This window comes from Mirounga leonina, unplaced genomic scaffold, assembly GCF_011800145.1.
Source record: "Mirounga leonina isolate KUSES-001 unplaced genomic scaffold, KU_Mleo_1.0 Mir_224, whole genome shotgun sequence".
NCBI classification, from domain to species: Eukaryota; Metazoa; Chordata; class Mammalia; order Carnivora; family Phocidae; genus Mirounga; species Mirounga leonina.
Window position 1 is genome coordinate 3,666,084 of NW_023270615.1, and position 21,129 is coordinate 3,687,212.

General features: G+C 40.1%; 1 protein-coding gene across 3 annotated transcripts in view; it reads right to left on the reverse strand.

The window, feature by feature from the left end:
* The window catches only part of PCSK5 (proprotein convertase subtilisin/kexin type 5), a 463,938-nt gene that overhangs the window by 174,009 nt on the left and 268,800 nt on the right, over positions 1-21,129 (reverse strand). For all 3 annotated transcript variants that reach the window (XM_035029028.1, XM_035029027.1, XM_035029029.1), the window contains exons 14-16: positions 9,197-9,340; positions 4,314-4,416; positions 2,881-3,074 (exon numbers count right to left, since the gene is read on the reverse strand). In XM_035029028.1, coding sequence (XP_034884919.1) covers positions 2,881-3,074; positions 4,314-4,416; positions 9,197-9,340 — 441 coding nt within the window. The remainder of the gene's footprint in view (positions 1-2,880; positions 3,075-4,313; positions 4,417-9,196; positions 9,341-21,129) is intronic.

The window sequence follows — 21,129 nt, forward strand, 5'->3', positions numbered from 1 at the left end:
AGATAGCTACTTATTGCCATTTTGTTAATTGTATTCTGGTTGTTTTCGTAGCTCTTCTTGATGCCTGCCTTTTTCTCTTGCTCTCTTCCCTTGTGGGTTGATGGTTTTCCTTAGTGATATGGCTGGATTCCTTTCTTTTTTTGTGTATATCACAGGTTTCTGATTTGTGGCTACCATTGGGTTCTATATAGAGTTGAGGGTCACTTAAGTTCAACACATTGTAAAACTACTAAAATTAACTCCCACCTCCATGTTTTATGTATGTGATGTTTTATTTTATGTCTCCCTTGGCTAATTTTTCTAGATTTTGATTGTACTACTTTGTGTTTTAAACTCCACAGTGGCTTTACTCTATGCTTGCCTTTTACCTGTAAAATTTTTCTCCTTTTATAATTTTTTTTTCTCTAGTGAATGGCCTATTCTTTCCCTTCAAAGAATTCCCTTTAACATTTCTTGTAAGTCTGATTTATTGGGATGAACTCCTTTAACTTTTGTCAGGAAAACCTTTCTCTCCTGTTTTGAATGATATGCTTTCTGGGTAGAGTATTCTTGGTTGTAGGTTTTTTTGTTTTAGCACTTTGAATATAGCATGCTACTCCCCTGTGGCCTGCAAAGTTTCTGCTGAAAATCAGCTGATTGCCTTATTTGGTTTCCCTTTTATCATTTTTGCCATTTTAATTATTATGTGTCTTGGTGTGGACCTCCATGGGGTCAACTTGTTAGGGGTTCTTCTTCCTGGACCTGGATGTTGCTTCTTTCCCCAGGTTAGGGAAGTTTTCAGCCCCTTCTTCTCCTTCTGGGATCCATATAATGTGCATGTTACTATGCTTGATGATGCCACAGAGTTCCCTTAACCTATTCTCATTTTTTATTGTTGTTCAGCTGAGTTGTTTTGTTTTCCATTACTGCCTTCCGTATCACTGATCTGTTCTTCTGATCTACTATTGATTCCATTTAGTGTATTTTTATTTCAGTTATTAAATTCATCAGCTCTGACTGGTTCTACATTTTCTCTTTGTTGAAGGTCTCACTGAGATCCTCTGCTCTTTTCTCAAGTCTACTGAGTATCTCAGTGATAACGTCTTTGAATCGTTTATCAATCACACGTATTTTCATTTCATTTGGGACATATTCCTCTGTCTCCTCATTGAGTGTCCTGGGTAGGGTTGAGGGCAGTCTGAAGCAGTGACAGGCTTGGTGAATTGGGCCAGCAGTGAGCCCAGCTGTCTGCAATGAGTCCCTCTGTGTAGATACAGCTACAGGTGCACTGAAGGGCAGGGCTTGCTTCTTGCCCAGCCAGCTATGAGGCTCGACTGCAGGGAGTGCAAGTGTGCTGTTATAGGGTCTTCTCTCCTCGCTCCCCAGGGCATGAGTCACTTTGGAGTGGCACCCTCCAAGTGGGTATGGTGGGACAGGAGCCACTTTGAAGGGAGGACTGCTGAGTTGGATGGGGAAGAGCACACAGTGCTATAGCAAAGTAGATGGAGAGTGTTAGTGCTACCTGTCACAAACATCCAGCTATCTAGGGCTTGGGGCGGGGAGGGGGAAGAGGAATGGCACCTACCAGCACTTTGTTTCTAGAGAAATATCCTGTACATCCCTGCCTGGGGACAGATCTAATCTGCCCAGGACAGATTAGTCAATATATCTCCTTCACATATAACCGCAGGCACTTTTCAAACTGCTGCATCTTTAAGGATGATGGAGACTCAGTTTCCTATTGCCCTCAGGCTCTCCTGGAACCTGAAACTAAGCCCCACTGGAGTTAAGATCTCCTTGTTTCTAAAGCCAGATATTAGGTGGACTCAGATCCTCTTGCTTCCCCACGCTTGTGATGTCCCTCCCGTTTGTAGTTAGTGGCACAGGGGTTTGGTTTCCAACTATGTCTCCATCCTACCTACCCTTTTCAAGGTGGCCTTCTCTCTACAATTAACTGTGGCAGGTCTGTTCTGCCAGTCTTCAGGTGGTTTATCTCAATATGTCTGAGGGAGAAGGTGAGTTCAGGATCCTCCTACTCTAAACTCGGCAAATGAATTTCATTTTGCCTTTCCTAGTGGACTGGAATACCGGATAGTCTTTGAATCCATTTATCACTTTATAGGTTTCCTCATTAATGGCCCTTCATTAGTAGTCTTTGACACATGTCTATTCCATATTCACATCAAAGTCATGTTTTCTAAACTTTCTGAAAAGTTAACACTGATACGTTCCTTTGGTTAGTGTGTAGAAAAGAGCAGGCTTGGCTGCTATCTTTTGAAAGCCTGCTTCTGAAGCTGGTCCATGGCTAGTATCTGGGAATTGGATTTCAGGAGGGTTCCCACCACCCTAACTGGTAAGAGTGGCTCATGGTGCCTCAACTGTACAAACAAGATGGTTTATGCTGAACATCTGCTTTCCTTGTAGGAGCCTGGAATTTTGGTATGTGCCAGGTAGGGGGGTCTTCGTGACCACAACCCTGGGCACTGAGACTCTAAGGCGGTTCCCTGGTAGCCTACATTTCACACATGTTGTAACCAGTTGTTGCTGGGGGATTTCAATGCATCCTGGGAGAAAACTTAGAAGCTAGTGCTGGTTTCCTGTGGACTTTGTGTCCTATGTACCTTTTCCTGATTTTACTTAATAACTATGAGCTCATGAGTGCAACTATATAGTAAGTCCTCCTAGCAAATCACTGAATCTGGGGATGGGCCCGAGGACTCCCTGACAGTTAGTTACAAGCATTTTTACATAACTGATTTTTTTTTTTTTACAAAAATTGTTAAAATTATAATGTGTTCTCTTAAAAACTGGTTAGATCCTTTGATATAACCAAGGCCTCAATCCCTCCTAATGTCATTCAAATGAAAACCTTCTAAACCCAAATATTTGAAATCAACTCACTGGTGTCCGGGTATAATCCAGCAGGGCAGTGGATAACACAGCTGTTGATTTCTTCATTTAGGAAGTATCCATATTTACAGGACAGGCACTGGTCACCATGGCTCCCAAAGCAGGACTCACAGTTGGGAGCACACTTTCTGCATCGCTTCTTGTCAGCATGGTAGTGGCCAGAGGGGCAGCTGGAGACACAGACCCTGCATTGTGGAAGGGTAAGAAAGAAGGGCAGCATCACTGGAGACAGAGACCCAGGCACTCTTGGAGATGCTCAAGCAAGAGCAGCCTTCCATCTTAAACCACGATGGTAACACCATATCCAAAGAGCCGAATTCTGTTGGTTGAAGCTTTTTCCTGTGTAGGGTTCTGAAGTGGCAAGGCGGCCACCCAATACCAAGTCTGCCAGGTAACGCATGTCTTGGTCCAAACCCCCTCTTCTGGTTCGGGACTAGCTCTTTAAAGGGGACGATGGTTAGAAACTAGAGGCTCAAGAGGAAAGGTTGTGGCATGGGATTGAAAGGAAACTATGTGGGAACCACGATTTTATACAAAAAAGGTTGCTAATAAGGGGTTACTTCTGTTTTTGTGTGTTGTCCTATGGATCCTGTGCACTCTATTGTCTAAGTTAATTGATTTAAACTTGGTTGGTTATGATACATTTAAAAAAAAGAACTTCCTTAACTGAAGGACAGCACTTTGTTTATTCATTCAACAAATATTTACTACTGAATACCAAGTAAAATGTCAGGCATTTTGCTGGTCTCAGCAATGAGCGGTCCTGCAGTAGCCAAGGGCCCTTCCTTTAAGGAACAGAAATTCCAGCATGCATGTAAACAGGAAGTAGAACGGGTCTGGGTCTGTCTGGATGGCTGAAGTGTGGACTCACTGTAGTAAGTCTTCCCTGAAGCAGGATGGAAAAGGGGGTAGGGCTCTGAGAGAGATGCCTGGAGCGGACAGCCTCTGAGAGGCCATCACTGTCCCAGGAGCCTCCCTGCAGACAGATCAGCACAACTTGAGGCAGAAGCCAGGGGCTCAGAGTTACGGTGACCAAGCAGGTCCGCCTCAGTGCCCAGAGTGAAATAGGGTGAGCAGGGCCCAGCACCTTTGCCACACGGGCACACATCTGTTGGGCTGGATGCTGGCATTTTCATGAAAAGCAAACAGAGCTCTAGAGGAAAGGTCTAGAGGGCTAGTCCAAATGTGAGCAAAGACATTTGCAGCTTGACAGCATACAGGGACACTTAGTATGGGTTTCAGCATTTGGAATGACACTGGGAGGCGGGGGCTGGGGCAGCAGCCTCTGTCCTGTGCTTGGGTCCTGGGAGGAGAACGTCAGCAGACTCAGCTCGAGCGCAGCCCATGGGACCACCCGGAGCGTGCTGTGTGTGTGTTGTGGGGGGGCAGGAGCGCAGGGGGATCGGACTCAGGATCGTTCTTACCTGGTGTTGTTTTTCAGCTTGTAGTAGTAGTTTAAGCAGTCACTGCAGTGGTCTGGTCCTGGCCCGTCACAGCCGACCTCACTGCACTCAGGGTCACAGGGACCTTTTCCAAAAAAAAAAAAATAATTAAAACAATACTTGGGAAAATATGATTTTAAAGCAGGTCTGTTTTACCTTGAATTTTTCCTCCCTCACGCAGGGAGAGTTTCTTTAAGGTGGAGGAATAATGTGTAACATGGCTCTAAGCACGGAGATGAACTCCTATTACCGAAGTATCAAGAATGTAAATCCAGCCGTGGCCTGGTCTTCAAAAAAGCACATATGGCTGCCTTGTGGGAGATAACACATATCTCCGAATTCAAAGGATGCCACTATGGCAACTGGAAGAGAACTGACGGCAATTAAATATGCGTAATGATAAAAATGTCGGATTTACAGAAAAATGACAAGTTAAGCTGTTGACAGAAAAAAGAAAAAAGTTGATTATTCCACGCCTGGACCAGATTGGCTGGCTTGCCGATGGTCATTAAAACCACGGAATACCTCTGAGATGCTGTACCCAGCAAGAAACATCATTATAGCATCTGGGGCAAGCTTATCAGTATCTGGTCTTGGATTACAAAGCAGGTACCTAAGGCATAGATAATAGATTTTTTTTTTAATGAAATTTGTTAGTCACCATACAATACATCATTAGTTTTTTGATGTACTGATCCACGTGGTAGGACACAATTTTAAAATCTATTATCTGTGGATCGCTACAGATAATAGATTTTAAAATTGTGTCCTACCCACAGGCCAGTGGGCAACTCAATGAGACATAAATTTTTAAAAATGCAAGCAAGCTTAAAGAATTCCACACCTAGGATGAAAGTTGCTAATCTCTCATGACCTATTCTTTGGTCTAGAGTAAGAATGCACAGACAGGAAGAAAAAATGCCAGAAAGATGGGAGATTTTTATAACTGATAAAAAGCTTTCTAATGACATGGGCTAGACCTTTTACTTGCTTGAACTAACTCCTTTTTTCCTTGTTCTCCATACGTTAGGACATTTGGTCTTGTAATCTTCAAGCCCTTTCCTGTTGAAAATACACATGATTTTAAGTAGTAATAAACATGCACAGAATGTACAAACATTAAATGTTATGTCAGAAATGTCTGAACCATACTGATTTTACTGTTGAACCTTGATCTCCTTTAGTCATTATAGGATTCTGTTCTACAGGTACTGAGTCGGAATATAAAATGGTAGAACCTGGGAGGAATGACTTAGAGAAAAATCTAGTGTTCAAACACCCTCATTTACCTGGTGAGAAAACATACTTTCCAAGAATTAGAGTGGCTTGTCCAGATAATACAGCCCAGGAGCCCTGGGATCAACATGGGTCCCCCTTCTTACTCCAGCTCTCCTACATCGAAGTAGTAAATCAGGTACTAGTGATGACCTTTCAAAATGAATGCAGACTTGAGATCCATTTCTGATTAATCACAAGAGTCATCTGACAGCACTGTTTATCTCTTTGTTCCCCCAAGCCTTAAAACTGATCTCTAAATTGCACAGCGAGTATAACTTGGGACCTTTCAGCTCTCTGCTACGACAGAGAAGGAGAGGGTGTCTCTGTACGTAAGGGCTGGAGCTCAGCCAGCTGTGGGTCCTACAGCCCCTGGAATTTGATGAAACAGTACTAGGGATCTGTTTATGATAATACCAGCTGTGCCTTTAGCCAGGCTGACTTCTTCATGAAGGTGAAAATCACAGCTCTGAAGAAAAGGAATCATGGGTGGCCCTAAATTTTCACCAGATGATTTCTGCAATTATCCCACCCACAAAATTATGCTTTATATGTGCCCAAGAGCTCCGTATGGCCAGTTCACATGCTGTGCTGTATCTTAACCTGTCCCAGATGCAGTTTAGCATTTTAGGTTGCAGGGTAATAATGAAATAATTGTCTTTGTTCTCTCTCAAGTGCCAATGTGGACATTTTGGAGATGTTAACGAGAAAAACCAGAGAGATAGAGAACCGTTTGTTCAGAATTTTAAGATTACCAGAATGTGAATTAGAAACCTACCAGAAGGCATATGGCAACAGGTTATTAAGCTCAGTTTATGTTTTTGGATATCCTTTCTCCTATCAGAGAAGATGAAACGGTTTTGCTTGTTATACTGTGAATAGTAATGTTACAAGCTCAAAACAAAATCTAATACAATTGAGCTCCAGTTAGCTCAACTGGTTTGAATTATTCCAGCTTAGGATGTATTCTGCTAAGGTGACTAATGAAGTACTTTTAGCTCATTAAGTGGTAGTCAATGCAACAAGACATGTACTACATGGAGCACTGGGTGTTATACAAAAACAAAGAATTGTGGATCACTACATCAAAAACTAATGACATGGGGCGCCTGGGTGGCTCAGTTGGTTAAGCGACTGCCTTCGGCTCAGGTCATGATCCTGGAGTCCCGGGATCGAGTCCCGCATCGGGCTCTCTGCTCGGCAGGGAGTCTGCTTCTCCCTCTGACGCTCCTCCCTCTCATGCTCTCTGTCTCTCATTCTCTCTCTCAAAAAACAAACAAACAAACAAAAAAAACTAATGATGTACTGTATGGTGACTAACATAATAAAATTAAAATCAGAGGGGTGTTTGGGTGGCTCAGTCAGTTAAGTGTTGGCCTTTGGCTGAGGTCATGATCTCATGGGTCCTGGGACCAAGCCCCATGTGGGGCTCCCTGTTCTCCCTCTCTCAAATACATAAAATCTTAAAAAAAAAAAAAAATCAGAAATATACTTTGATATGGCTATAAGACCTAAACTACCCCAGAAAAGAAAGTTGAGCAGAATGGCCTGATAAAAGATAAATATGCAACAGCCAATAGATTTCCTAGATACCAGCAGATACTAGTTAGAAAATATGACATCTTTTCCATTATATAGCAACAAGACCCCAAAACACATAGGAATAACACTAAGAAGAAGACTACAACCTAAAATTAAAAGATTTCAGTAAAATGGGACATAGTCTATGTTTTGGATGGAAAGACTGCACGCATTTTATAACAGCAATTCTTACCTAAACAATTCTTCCCATGAGATTGGCATGTAAATTCACATTAAATTCCAATGGGATCTTTAACAGAGAGTAAAATATAGTGTGGGTGTTACCGGATTAAGAATTATTAAAAAATGAGCAAAGGGGGTACCAGAAGAGACCCTGGTGTAAAAATTTATTCTATTGTTATAAAGGAAAGATCCTGGGGCACCTGGGTGACTCAGTTGGTTAAGCATCTTCTCAGGGTCCTGGGATCGAGCCTGGCATCTCCCTCTCCAATAAATATTTAAAAATGAAGGGAAGATCCTAAACTAGTAAAAGAGAAAATGACCCAGCCAATAATGTTAGTCTATTTATTTTATCTTCTACTATATATCATAAGCCAAAATAAGTTCCAGATGAATGGCCAAATGTAAAAAGCAGAGATTAGAAAAAAAGGCATGTGGATATTTAGTTGATTTTGAAGACTAAACTTCTTAAAAACACACACACACACAAGCGAGATCTGAAACTATAAACCCTGCCCTCCAATTTTCTTTTTCCATCAAAACAACAAAACACAAAACAAAAACTACATTTTGGAAGCAAGCAATAACTGAGGAAATGGTTTCAGCAAATACAGTAGTTCTTCCTCCCACTTATCTGCGGGGGATACTTTCCAAGCCCCGCAGTGGATGCTTGAAACCATGGACAGTACCAAACCCTATAGATACTATGTCTTTTTCCTATACATACATACCTGTGATAACATTTAATTTTTAAATGAGGCACAGTGAGAAACTAATAACATAGAACAATTATATCAATATACTATGATAAAAAGATGTGAATATATGTGAATGTGGTCTCTCAAATCTTATGGTATTTATCTGTCTTCTTGTGACAGTATGAGATGCTAGAATGCCTACAGGACGAGACGAAGTCAGGGGAATGACGTGGGCATGGTAACGTAGCATTAAGCTACTACTGACCTGATGATCTAGCAGATGGAAGGTCATCTGCTTCCTGACCGTTAATAACGGGATACTACTTAGTAGTAGTAGTATTACTACTAGGAAACCACAGATAAGGGGGGAACTACTGTATGGAAAAATGTGAGAGACAATAACATACAAAGAGGTCTTATAAGAAAATTGGTGTCGATTTGAATAGAAAAATGGGTAAAATACAATTATGTTTAATTCCTAGAACTACAGAGGAAAAAATGATTTACTAATAAAGCTATAAAAATTTTAAAATGTTCTGTTCTTTAACTTTTTTCTTTCCATTCAATTTTGGCAGGAATGAGTACAAAAAATGCACAGCTGGTCACAGCATAGACTGGTACATCTTGTCTGGAAAGGAATGTGACAAAGTGTGTCCAAGCTCTCAAACTGATGATCCCTTTGCTGCAGTAATTCTCAGAACTCCATTTTAGGGAAATAATTAAAGATATAAACAAAGACTGATAAAATGATGATGTTCATCCAAACCTTATTTAAAATAGTGTAAAATTCCAAGCAAACTACACATCCCAGATTATGTATTAAATGTAGTACAATCATAGGATGGACTGTCATGCTGTCTTTTAAATATTGTTGTGAGGATATGTGACAACAGGGAAATATGCTCTTAATAACCACAAGAGAAAGAAAAAGGATATGGAAACTCTATATAGTGTGCTTTTGGCTTTGAAGAAAACAAGGCTATCTGAATATACACATGCAAATATTTGGGGGGATAGAAAAGAAGATGGAAGAAACTATATCAGAATATTGGTAGAAGTTGATCTCTGCATGGTGGGGTGATGCACGAACGTTCTCTCCTTAGCCTGTGTCCCTGTTGGAAACCATCTTACCTGCATAATCCTCGGTACCATAGTCATCGGTGGGGTCTTCTACTCGGCTATAGCGGACACGTTCTACTTTAGGAAACTCATTGGTAGGTGAGTACGGCTGCACGGAGGTGCCATAGAGGACCAAAGACCATTCTTTCAATTTCCCTTGAAAAATAATGAAATGATAGCATGACTACACATTCACTTTTGAGCTTTACAATTTAATTCCTTCTCATTAAGAAAAAGCAACAGAAGAATTGTGGCAAGCATATTCATATGAATCAGCATGAGGTGCCTAGCTAGAAACGTACATTTTCCACCAGTTGAAGAATTAACTAATAATTGACATATCACATATTTACTGAGCACCAACTATAGGATAAGCCTTAATCAGCTTTTATAAGAAGACTGAGAAATGAACACCTCTCAGATAGCTGGACCAAGGGCTGAATTTCAAATTATGGATCTTTTAAAAGAGAACCCCAGAATTTTACAGAGGCCTTTGCTTTTCTACATATAAATACCGTATTTGAATTTTTTAAAAAAATTTGGTGTTATCTGACTTGTTTATCAGTAAGACAAAACAACTACTTTGTTCCACCTAACTGAATTAGTCATTTAGTCTTAAGAATACATCACTATTTATACTATGCTATAGACCTGAGCTGTCCAGTGATAGCCCCTAGATATTTGGCTATTTAAAATTTAGTTCCTCAGTCATACCACATTTCAAGTGCTCAATAGCCATATGTGGCCAGTGGTCACTACAATGGATACCACAAATATAGAGTGTTTCTACCACGGCAGAATGTTTGAGTGGACAGTGCTGCAATAAAGCTTTGTCTGGTCAAGAGTGCCTTGAGTGAGACAGGAGCCACGTGTTTTAACTCCTTTGCAGAGAAGGTTCTCAAAGAACATTTTGCTTTAGTCCTTATTTCTTTTTGTGTTAATAAAGCTAAGAAAAACTTCTTACAGGTCACTAAGCTTAATAAGATTCACATAAAGAATCAACCATAAGCAGAAGTGATTAAGACAAAACCATTAAAAACATGGAAGTATGCTGGCAGGAAGCAGAACCTTCCTGAAGGTCCCTCCTCCACTTAGCCGAATTCAGAGAATCCAGGCATGGTTGGGGCCAGGGTTCTGTCACAGCCCTGAGAGTGGTGAACTTGAGGTGTCAGCTGATCTATTAAGTTTGAATCCATTCAATGTTCACAACAATTGGGAGGTAGGCACTTGAATTCCCAAAATATAGATGAGGAAACAGGCATAGAGGGTAATAATTTTCTCAGAGGCACTAAGAGTACAGACTGCTATTAAAACCCATCTGGGGGTTCCAGTTTAAGATGATGGTGTAGGAAGATCCTGAACCCACCTCTTCCTACAGGTACATAGGGGACAAGTTCCTCTGAACAAGAAAACAAAACAATAGGCTGAGTGGCTCCTACGCAATAGGCAAACAAAAAACCCACGGGAAAGCAGGTAAAAGAGGCCGAGACACAATATTGCAATAAACCCCACCCCTGGCACTGTGACCCACAATCAGGACTCACGACCCCAAAGTTTCTCCCCAAGAAGCAAAAGGTTTGAACCCCATATTGGGCACCACAATTTTTAAGACCTGCGCCTGAGATGAGTCCCCGAAACATCTAGCTTTGAAAACGAATAGGGCCTGAGACCCACAAGGCTATAGTGAACTAAAGAGCTTGCATGTGTGGACCCACCCACTCCGAGGCTCAGGGCAGAGGCAGCCAATTGAAAAGCATGGACTTTCTGTGAAAGAGGCTTATTTGCTTACCGTAACATACAGCTAGGGGCCTACTGAAATACTCTCCAGTGGGCACCATCTTTGCTCTCTCCCTCAGTCTTGCTCCAACTCACTAGTATCTCCCAGAAGGAACCTGTTCTCTTATCTGGGACCCCAATTTTTATGGCTGCCTCTCAGGGCACACCTCTTGGTTGTTGGCACTGGTGGCTGGCAGGGCTTATGTTTCCTGGTAACACAGGACTGTAACAAAATTGACAGATCTATACTTAAGCTCACCTAGGAGAGAGAATCAAAATCAGAAATGAAAGAAGAAGGGGGCAAGTAGGTGGCTCAGTGGATTAAGCATCCAACTCTTGATTTCAGCTCAGGTCATGATCTCAGGGTGGTGAGATCGAGCCCCACTTTGGGCTTCATGCTGAGCATGGAGCTTAAGATTCTCTCCCTCTGTCCCACCCCCAGCTCATACACACTCTCTCTCTCAAAAAAAAAAAAAAAGAGGTGAGGTTATAACTAAAATAAGAATAAAAACCATGAAAATAGGGGCGCCTGGGTGGCTCAGTTGTTAAGCATCTGCCTTCGGCTCAGTTCATGATCCCAGGGTCCTGGGATCAAGCCCCGCATCGGGCTCCCTGCTCAGCGGGAAGTCTGTGTCTCCCTCTCCTACTCTCCCTGCTTGTGTTCCCTCTCTCACTGTGTCTCTCTCTGTCAAATAAATAAAATCTTAAAAAAAAAACCCTATGAAAATATAAAGTATTATAAAAGACTATCATCAATTACACACCAACAAAATGAACAACCTGGAAGAAAATGGATAAATTTTTAGACCTATACAACCCACTAAGACTGAATCATTAAGAAACAGAAAATCTGAAAAGAACAATTACTAGTAAAGAGATGGAATCAGTAATAAAAAAAAGAAAACCCTCGACAAAGAAATGACCAGAACTATATCTTCTCTGGTCAATTCTACCAAATATTTAAAGGAATACCAGTCCTTCTTAAACTCTTCCAAAATATAGAAGAAACATTTCCAAACTCATTTTATGAGGCTAGCTAGCATTACCCTGATCCCAAAACCAGATAAGGATGCCACAAGAAAATCCCTGATGAACACAGATGCAAAAGTCCTCAACAAAAAAATTAGCAAACTGAATTCAACAATATTAAAGGGATCATATATCATCAAGTGAGATTTATTCCAGGGATGCAAGAATGTTTCAACATTCACAAACCAATCAGTGTGATTCACAACATTAAGAAAATTAAGGATAAAAATCATATGATCACCTCAACACATACAGAAAAAGTATTAACCTACTTCAACATCTATGATAAAAGCTTTTATCGAAGTGTGTATGGGGGAATAATAAGCATCATAAAGATCAGGAACAAGACACTCACCACTTTTAAGAGTCTCATGCTCTACCGACTGAGCTAGCCGGGCGCCTGGACACTCACCACTTTTAGTCAACATAGTATTAGAAGTCCTAGCCAGAATAATTAGACAAGAAAAAGAAAGGGCATTCAAATTAGGAAGAAGTATGTCACTATTTGCACATGACATGGTACTGTGTATGAAAAACCACAGAGGTGCCACCAAAAACTGTTAGAACTAATCAACAAATTCACAAAGGCTGTAGGATACAAAATCTTTTGCATGTCTATACACTAATAATGAACTATCAAAAAGAGAAAGGAAATCTTATTTATAATTGCATCAAAAAGAATAAAATGCTTAGGAATTTAACCAAGGGGGTAAAAGACCTGTACACTGAAAATTATAACACACATGATGAAAAAACTGAAAACACAAATAAATGGAAAGATATTCTGTGCTCATGGATGAGAAGAATATTGTTAAAATGTCCATGCTACCCAAAGCCACCTATAGATTCAATGTAATCCCTATCAAAATTCCAATGTCATTTTTTGTATAAATAGTACAAACAATCCTAAAATTTTTATGAAACCACAAAAGGCCAAATCACTCTTGAGAAAGAAAAATGAAGCTGGAGGCATCATGCTTTCTGATTTTCAAATATAAAGCTATGGTAATCAAAACACTATGGCTTTGCCATAAAACAGACACAAAGATCAATAGAACAGAATAGCACACAGATATAAACTCATGCATATATGGTCAATTAAGAATACACAACGGGGAAAGGATTTTAATAAATGATGTTGGGAAAACCGGACAGCCACGTGCAAAATAATGAAACTAAACCACTCTTACATCAGACACAAAAACTAACTCAAAATGGAGGCACCTGGATGGCTCAGTCAGTTAAGCATCTGCTTTTGGCTCAGGTCATGATCCCAGGGCCCTGCTCAGCATGGAGTCTGTTTGTCTCTCTCCCTCTGCTCCTCCCTCCCACTCATGCTCACTCTCTCTTTCTCTCAAATAAAATCTTAAAAAAAAAAAAGAAAGAAAGAAACTCTAAATGGATTAATGATTTGAACATAAGACCTGAAACCATAAAACTCCTAGAAGAAAACATAGGTGGTAAGCTCTTTGCCATTGGTCTTGGTGATAATTTTTTCAGATTTGACCAAATGCAAAGGCAAAAAAAGGAAAATAAGTCAGAGTATATCAAACTAAAAAGCTCCGTACGGCGATGGAAACCATCAACAAGATGGAAAAGCAACCAACCTACTGAATGGGAGAGAATATGTGCAAATCATATATCTCATAAGAGGTTAATATCCAAAACATATAAAGAACTCCTACAACTCAATATCAGAAAAATAATCTGATTAAAACATGGGTAGGGAATATGAATAGACATTTTTCCAAAAATGACATATATGTGGCCAAGAGGTATGTGAAAAGGTGGTCAACATCACCAATTAGGGAAATGCAAATCAAACCGCAATCTCACCTTACACCTATTAGAACAGCTATTACCAAAAAGACAAGAAATAGCAAGTGTTAGTGGAGATGTGGAGCAAAGGAAACCCTTGTGCACTTGCAGTGGGAATGTGAATCAGTGCAGCTGTGATGGAAACCGCTATGGAGGTTTTTCAAAACATTAACAATAGAACCACCATGTGATTCAGCTATTCCACTTCTGGGTATTTATCTGAAGAAAACGAAAGCATTGACTTGTAAAAGTATATGTATTCCCATGTTCAATGCAGCATTATTCACAATAGCCAAGATATGGAAACAACCTATGTGTCCATTGATGGATAAATAATAAAAATGTGGTATTTTTGGGGCGCCTGGGTGGCTCAGTTGGTTAAGCGACTGCCTTCGGCTCAGGTCATGATCCTGGAGTCCCGGGATCGAGTCCCGCATCGGGCTCCCTGCTCGGCAGGGAGTCTGCTTCTCCCTCTCCCGCTCCCCCCTCTTGTGCTCTTTCTCTCTCTCACTCTCTCTCTCAAATAAATAAATAAAATCTTTAAAAAAAAAATGTGGTATTTTTTACCAGTGGTAATAATACAGTAGAATAATATTCAGCCATAGAAAGGAAGGAAATATTGCCATTTGTGAAAATATGGATGGATCTTGAGAGCCTTTTGTGAATTGAAAAGTCAAAGACAAAAACTATATGATCTCACTTGTATGATGAATTTAAAAAAAAATGATGAAGTAAAAAAAAAAAAAAACCCTGAGCTCATAAATACAGAGAACAAATTGGTGGCTGCCAGAGGTGGGGAGTTAAGCAGTGGGAGAGATGGGTAAAAAGGGTCAGAGAGTACAGATTTCCAGTTATAAAATAAATAATTGCTAGGTATGTAATGTAAAGCCTGGTGACTATAGTTAATAAAATAGTATATTATATATTTAAAAGTTGCCAAAAAAGTAGATCTTAAAATTTCTCATGACAAGAAAACATTTTTAACTATGTGAGTTGATGCAAGTTAGACTTACTATGATCATTTTGCAATATGTACTAATATCAAATTATTAGGTTGTATGCCTGAAACCAGTATAATGTTACATATCAAATATATCTTAATTAAAAAAATAGAAAATCCATTCAGAATCCAAATGCTGTTCTTGTTGTTGTTGTTGTTGTTGTTATTGTCAGAGAGAGCAAGTGCATGAGCAGGGGTGGGTGGGGAGAGGGAGAGGGAGAGAATCTCCCATCCAAGTGCTAACCAGGCTCGACCCTGCTTAGCTTCTGAGATCAGACGAGATTGGGCGCGTTCAGGGTGGGATGGCCGTAGACGAGAGAGAGAGAATCTTGAGCAGGCTCCACGCTCAGTGTGGAGCCCAAAGTGGGACTTGATCTCACGACCCTGAGATCATGACCTGAGCTGAAATCAAGAGCCAGATGCTTAAGCGACTGAGCCACCCAGCTGCCCCAAATGCTGTGTTCTTAAACTATTATATGAAATTGTCCTCCTATTTACTTCCAGGAGTTTAGAAACTTGAAGTTTAAAAATGAACATATCCTGTGCCATACTCATTGTTATCCGACATCTGCATGGGCCAGCACATTGGTTTATATGTGGTTTGCCCTATGCCAGCTTTTCTTTGGGCTTAACTCATTAACGACTATGCTTTCCACAATTAGGGTGCTATTCAGTCTCAGAATTCCAAGTGTTCTACAGTAAGTAGTGGCAAGAAATGAATGCCTACCTGAAATTCATGACCTGGTTGCCTTTACATAGCAATGCAAAAGAGAACACATTTTTCTTGTGGCAGCTCTCAGGTATTCAAGTGGAGCATATAATGCAAGGACACTAGAGGAAATCCAATCCATCACTTACCCTAAAACCTGGCTCATTTAACTTAAGATCAGTCTGGATCTAAAATTTACCCTTGTACAATATTTGGAAGAATGCTGACTCATAATTGACTATTTCCATTCGTGTCATTTCTGAAGTGTCTCATAAGCCCACTGGGGACGTACTTGTTGGGCAATTCATCCTGTTATGTTTTACTTATTATGTAATCTAATTTCCTTAGAATCTGCCACAATTCACATCAAATACTGCCATATTTGGGCCATCATGTTTCCCTTATCATAATGTTTTCCTTTTGCTAAATTACTTAGAAGATTTTGCAGTTGATGATGCAACTTTCTGTTAAGAAATCACTGTGTAAATACAGAATGAGAAAAATCTATTGTACATGTTGGTACATAAATGCAATCTGCCCAAGAATTAAAACCCAAGATAGGTCTAATGTGTAACAAAACAAAGACAACAATAAAAAAAACAAAAATCCTTCAAAAAATCCTTACTATGGACTTCTGATTCAAGATGGTGATGTAGGAAGACCCTGAATTCACTTCCTCCACAGACACACCCAATCTATACCTTCTTATAGAGCAATTCCTCCTGAAGTAGAACCAAGTGCTGACTGAACAGGCTCTGCACAAGAAAAGATAGACCATGTAGAGAATGGCAAGAAAGATGGAGACATAGTCATGAAGGGACTTTCCCCTCCCCCAACACTGCTGCAATTTAAAAGGCAACTAGAACACAAAAGATCCAGCCCTAGAACTCCACCAAATGGCAGGGGTAGCTGCTGGAAATATCTCCAGGTTGGAGGGGCTGGTGAATGCCACAGTTTGCATTCCCCCTCCACCTTGATAGCACAGGCAGGAGCAGGGTCTGGAGCCAACGCTGTCCTGCTGCCTCAGTGAGCTCTGGGCCCTTAGCCCACACTTTTAAACGTTTAAAAGAGGAACTGGAATATAAAGGATCCAGCTGGAACTCAGCCAAATGGTGGGAAGCTGCTGGAACGCTCTCTGGCTCAGAGGAGCTGGTGAGTGCTATGGTTTGCATTCCTCTTCCACCTTGATAGTGTAGACAGGAGCATGGTCTGAGTGCCCTCATCAGTTACTACCTCCATGAGCTCCAGTCCCCTAGCCCACATAGGCCCCAACTGTCTCACCAAGGCAGTCCCAGCATGGTGCACACTGGGACATCTGGGTCAGTGCTCACTACACCTCTAGCCATCTCACCAAGGTGACACATGTGCAAAGTACCCAGGAGCACTCTAGGCCCACAAGTTGGCTCACAACTTGCCAGGACCTCCCTGATGCAGAGCGCCCCAGGATCTCCTGGCCTGAGCCTTCTTAACTCCAGATGGAGCTTGCATCTACTTCAGCTTTAACCATCTGCCCAAGGTGCCCTCAGCACAAAAAGCCCTGGGACCCCCTGCCTTGTAGCCACTTCAGCTTCTCTGCTCAAAGAGTGCTGTGACCCCCCGGCTTACACGTACTTTGGTTTCAGCTGCTTTGTCAGGGCACCCTCAATGTGGAGAGAACTAGGACTGCCCCAGCCTATGTCCATTTCAGTATTAGCTATCTGGCCAGGATACCCTCTGCATAGAGAGTGCTATGATCCCCTGGCTTGCACCCACTTCAGCTTCAGCTGTCAGACTATGGTGCCCTCTACACAGACTGCCTCAGGACCACCATGACACAGCTCAGGCTAGCCCACCAGGGTGGTCCCAGCATGGAGTGACCTGGGACCCCCAGCCAGCCAAAGTCACCAGGCACATACACGGTGGATGACCATACACAAGATCAGTCCTTCTAGTTTAGGATAAGTAGGTGTTCTAATTCTTAGAAACAAACGCAGAAAGCCAAGCAAAATGAGTAGACACATGAAAAGAATGAAAGAACAGACAAACCTCAGAAGAATAATGAAGTGAAATGTAAATAAGCAATATGCCTGATAAACAGTTCAAAATAATGGTCATAAAGATGATCAATGGACTAAAGAGAATAGTGGAAGGGCTCAGAACTTCAACAGAGAGACAGAAAATGTATAGAAAAACCAATCATAGTTGAAGAACACTAACTGAAATTAAAAATACACTAAAGGAATCAACAGTAGATTAGAGGATACAGAAAAATGGATCAGTGATCTGGAAGACAGGGTAATGGAAAGCATCTGAGCTGAAGAGCAAAAAGAAAGCAAAAAATTTAGAGTGAGGATAGGCTAAGGGATCTCTAGGATAACATAAAGTGAACAATCATTCATATTATAGGGGTCCTAGAGGGAAAAGAGAGAGAGAGAAAGGGGCAGCAAACTCATTTGAAGAAATAATAGCTGAAAACTTCCCTAGCCTTGGGAAGGAAACAGATATACAGGTTTAAGAAGCAGAGAGATTTCAAAACAAGATGAAATCAATGAGATTCACACTAAGACAGATTAACAAAATGGCAAAGATTAAAGATACAGAGAGAATATTAAAAACAGCAAGAGAGAAACAATTAGTTATGCACAAGGCAAACCCTATAAAGCTTTCAGCTGATTTTTCAGGAGAAATTTTGCAGGCCAAAATGGAGTGGCATGATATATTTGAAGTGCTAAAACAACAACAACAACAACAACAACAACAACAACACAACCAAAAATACTCCAGCTGGCAAGATTATCATTCAGAATTGAAAGTGAGATTAAGAGTTTCCCAAACAAAAGTTAAAGGAGTTCATAATCATTAAACCAGCCTTACAAGAAATGTTAACAGGAACATTTTTAGTTGAAAAGGTCATAATTAGAAGAAAATTATGAAAAGAAAAAATTTCATGAGTGGAAACATACAGCAAAGGTAGTAGAACAATCACTTATGGAGCCAGTATAGAGCTTAAAAGATAGAAGCAGTAAAGTCAATGATATGTAAAAAAAAATTAGTTAAGGGGAATCATAAAATAGATGTAAAATATGACAACATATACATAAAATGTGGAGGGGGTAGTAAAAATGAAGTTCTTTTTTTTTTTTAAAGATTTTATTTATTTATTTGACAGAGAGAGACACAGCAAGAGAGGGAACACAAGCAGGGGGAGTGGGAGAGGGAGAAGTAGGCTTCCTGCAGAGCAGGGAGCTCGATCCCAGAACCCTGGGATCATGACCTGAGCCGAAGGCAGACGCTTAACCGACTGAGCCACCCAGGTGCCCCCAAAATGAAGTTCTTTTAGAATGTGTTCAAACTTAAGTTATTGTCAACTTAATATAGATTCTTATATACTTCAGATGTTATACATGAACCCCATGGTAAACACCAACTAAAAACCTTTAATAGATACACAAAAAATAGAGAAAGTCAAGCATAACACTATAAAGAGTCATCAATCACAAGAAAAGAGAGCAAGAGAAAAGAAAGGAACAAGAACTACAAAAACAACCAGAAAGCAATTAACAAAATGGCAATGAAAACATACCTATTAATAGATTACTTTAAATGTAAATGGTCTAAACACTCCAATCAAAAGACAGAGGGTAGTGGAATGAATAAAAAACCAAGACCCATCTATATGCTGCCCACAAGAGACTCACTTCAGACCTAACTACAGACTGAAAGTGAAGGGATATAAAAAGATATCCCATGCAAATGAGAGCAGGAAAAAAACAAAATAAAAACAGCCAAGGTAGCAGTATTTATATCAAATAAAATAGACTTTAACACAAAGACTATAACAAGAGGCAAAGGAGGGCAAGAAGATATAATACTTGTAAATATCTATGCACAACATTGGGGCAACAAAATTCACAAAGCAAAATGACATAAAGGGAGAAATTGATGGTAATACAATAATAGTAGGGGACTTCAACACCAGACTTACACCAATGGCTAGATCATCCAAACAGAAAATCAATAAGGAAACAGTGGCCTTGAATAACACATTAGACCAGATGGACTTAAGAGATATACAGAATAGTCTGTCCCAAACCAACAGAATATACATTCTTTTCAAGTGTACATAGAACATTCTCTAGGATGGATCACATGTTTTCTGATCACAACAGTATGAAACTAGAAACCAATTACAAGAAGAAAAGTGGAAAAAAACACAAACATGTGGATGCTAAACAACATGCTACTAATCAACCAACTGGTTAATAAGAAAAATACACCGAGACAAATGTAAATGAAAACACAATGGTCCCATATCTTTGGGAAACAAGAAAGCAGTTCTAAGAGGGAATTTTACAGCAATATAGGCCTACCTCAACAAACAAGAAACATTTCAAATACACAATCTAACCTTACACCAAGAGGAAATATAAAAAGAAGAAAAACAAAGCCCAAAGTTAGAAGGAAGGAAATAATAAAGATCATGGTATAAATAAATGAAACAGAGACTAAATAACAATAAAAAGATCAGTGAAACCAAGACATGCTTCCTTGAAAAGATAAACAAAATTAACAAACCTTTAGCCAGACTAATCAAGAAAAATGAAGAGAGGACCCAAATAAATAAAATCAGGAATGGAACAGAAATAACAACTGACGTCACAGATATACAAAGAATTATAGGAGACTACTATGAAAAAGTATATGCCAACAAATTGGAGAACCTAGATGAAATGGATAAATTCCTAGAAGCATACAATCTTTCAGAATGGAGTCAGGAAGAAATAGAAAATCTGAACAGACTAATTACTTGTGAGGAAATTGAATCAGCAATTAAAAAAAAAAAAATCTGGGGCGCCTGGGTGGCTCAGTTGGTTAAGCGACTGCCTTCAGCTCAGGTCATGATCCCAGAGTCCTGGGATCGAGTCCCGCATCGGGCTCCCTGCTCTGCGGGGAGCCTGCTTCTCCCTCTCCCACTCCCCCTGCTTGTGTTCCCTCTCTCGCTGTGTCTCTCTCTGTCAAATAAATAAAAATCTTTAATAAAAAAAAAAAAAATCTCCCAACAACAAAAGTCCAGACCAGTTGGACTCATAAGTGAATTCCAGCAAACATGTAAACAAGAGTTAATACCTATTTTCTTCAAACTATTCCAAAAAATAGAAGAGGAAGGAAAGCTTCTAAATACATTCTATGAGATTAGGGTTACCCTGATACCGAAACCAAAGACAGTACAAAAACAGAAAATCAAAATCAAAATCGAGAACAGGCCAAAATCCCTGATGAACACAGATGCAAAAATCCTCAACAAAATATTAGCAAACCAAATTCAACGATACATTAAAAGGACATTCACAGTGGGATTTATTTTGGGGATACAATGGTGGTTTAGTATCTGCAAATCAATCAATGTGCTATACCATATTAATAAAGTGAAGGATAAGAATCATATGATTGTCTCAGTAGATGCAGAACAAGCATTTGACAAAATTCAACATCCATTCATAATAAAAACTCTCAACAAAGTGGAGTTAGAAGGACATACCTCAACAAAATAAAGGCCATATATGACAAACCCATAGCTAATGTCATACTCAATGGTGAAAAACAGAGCTTTTCCTTTAAGATCAGAAACAAGAC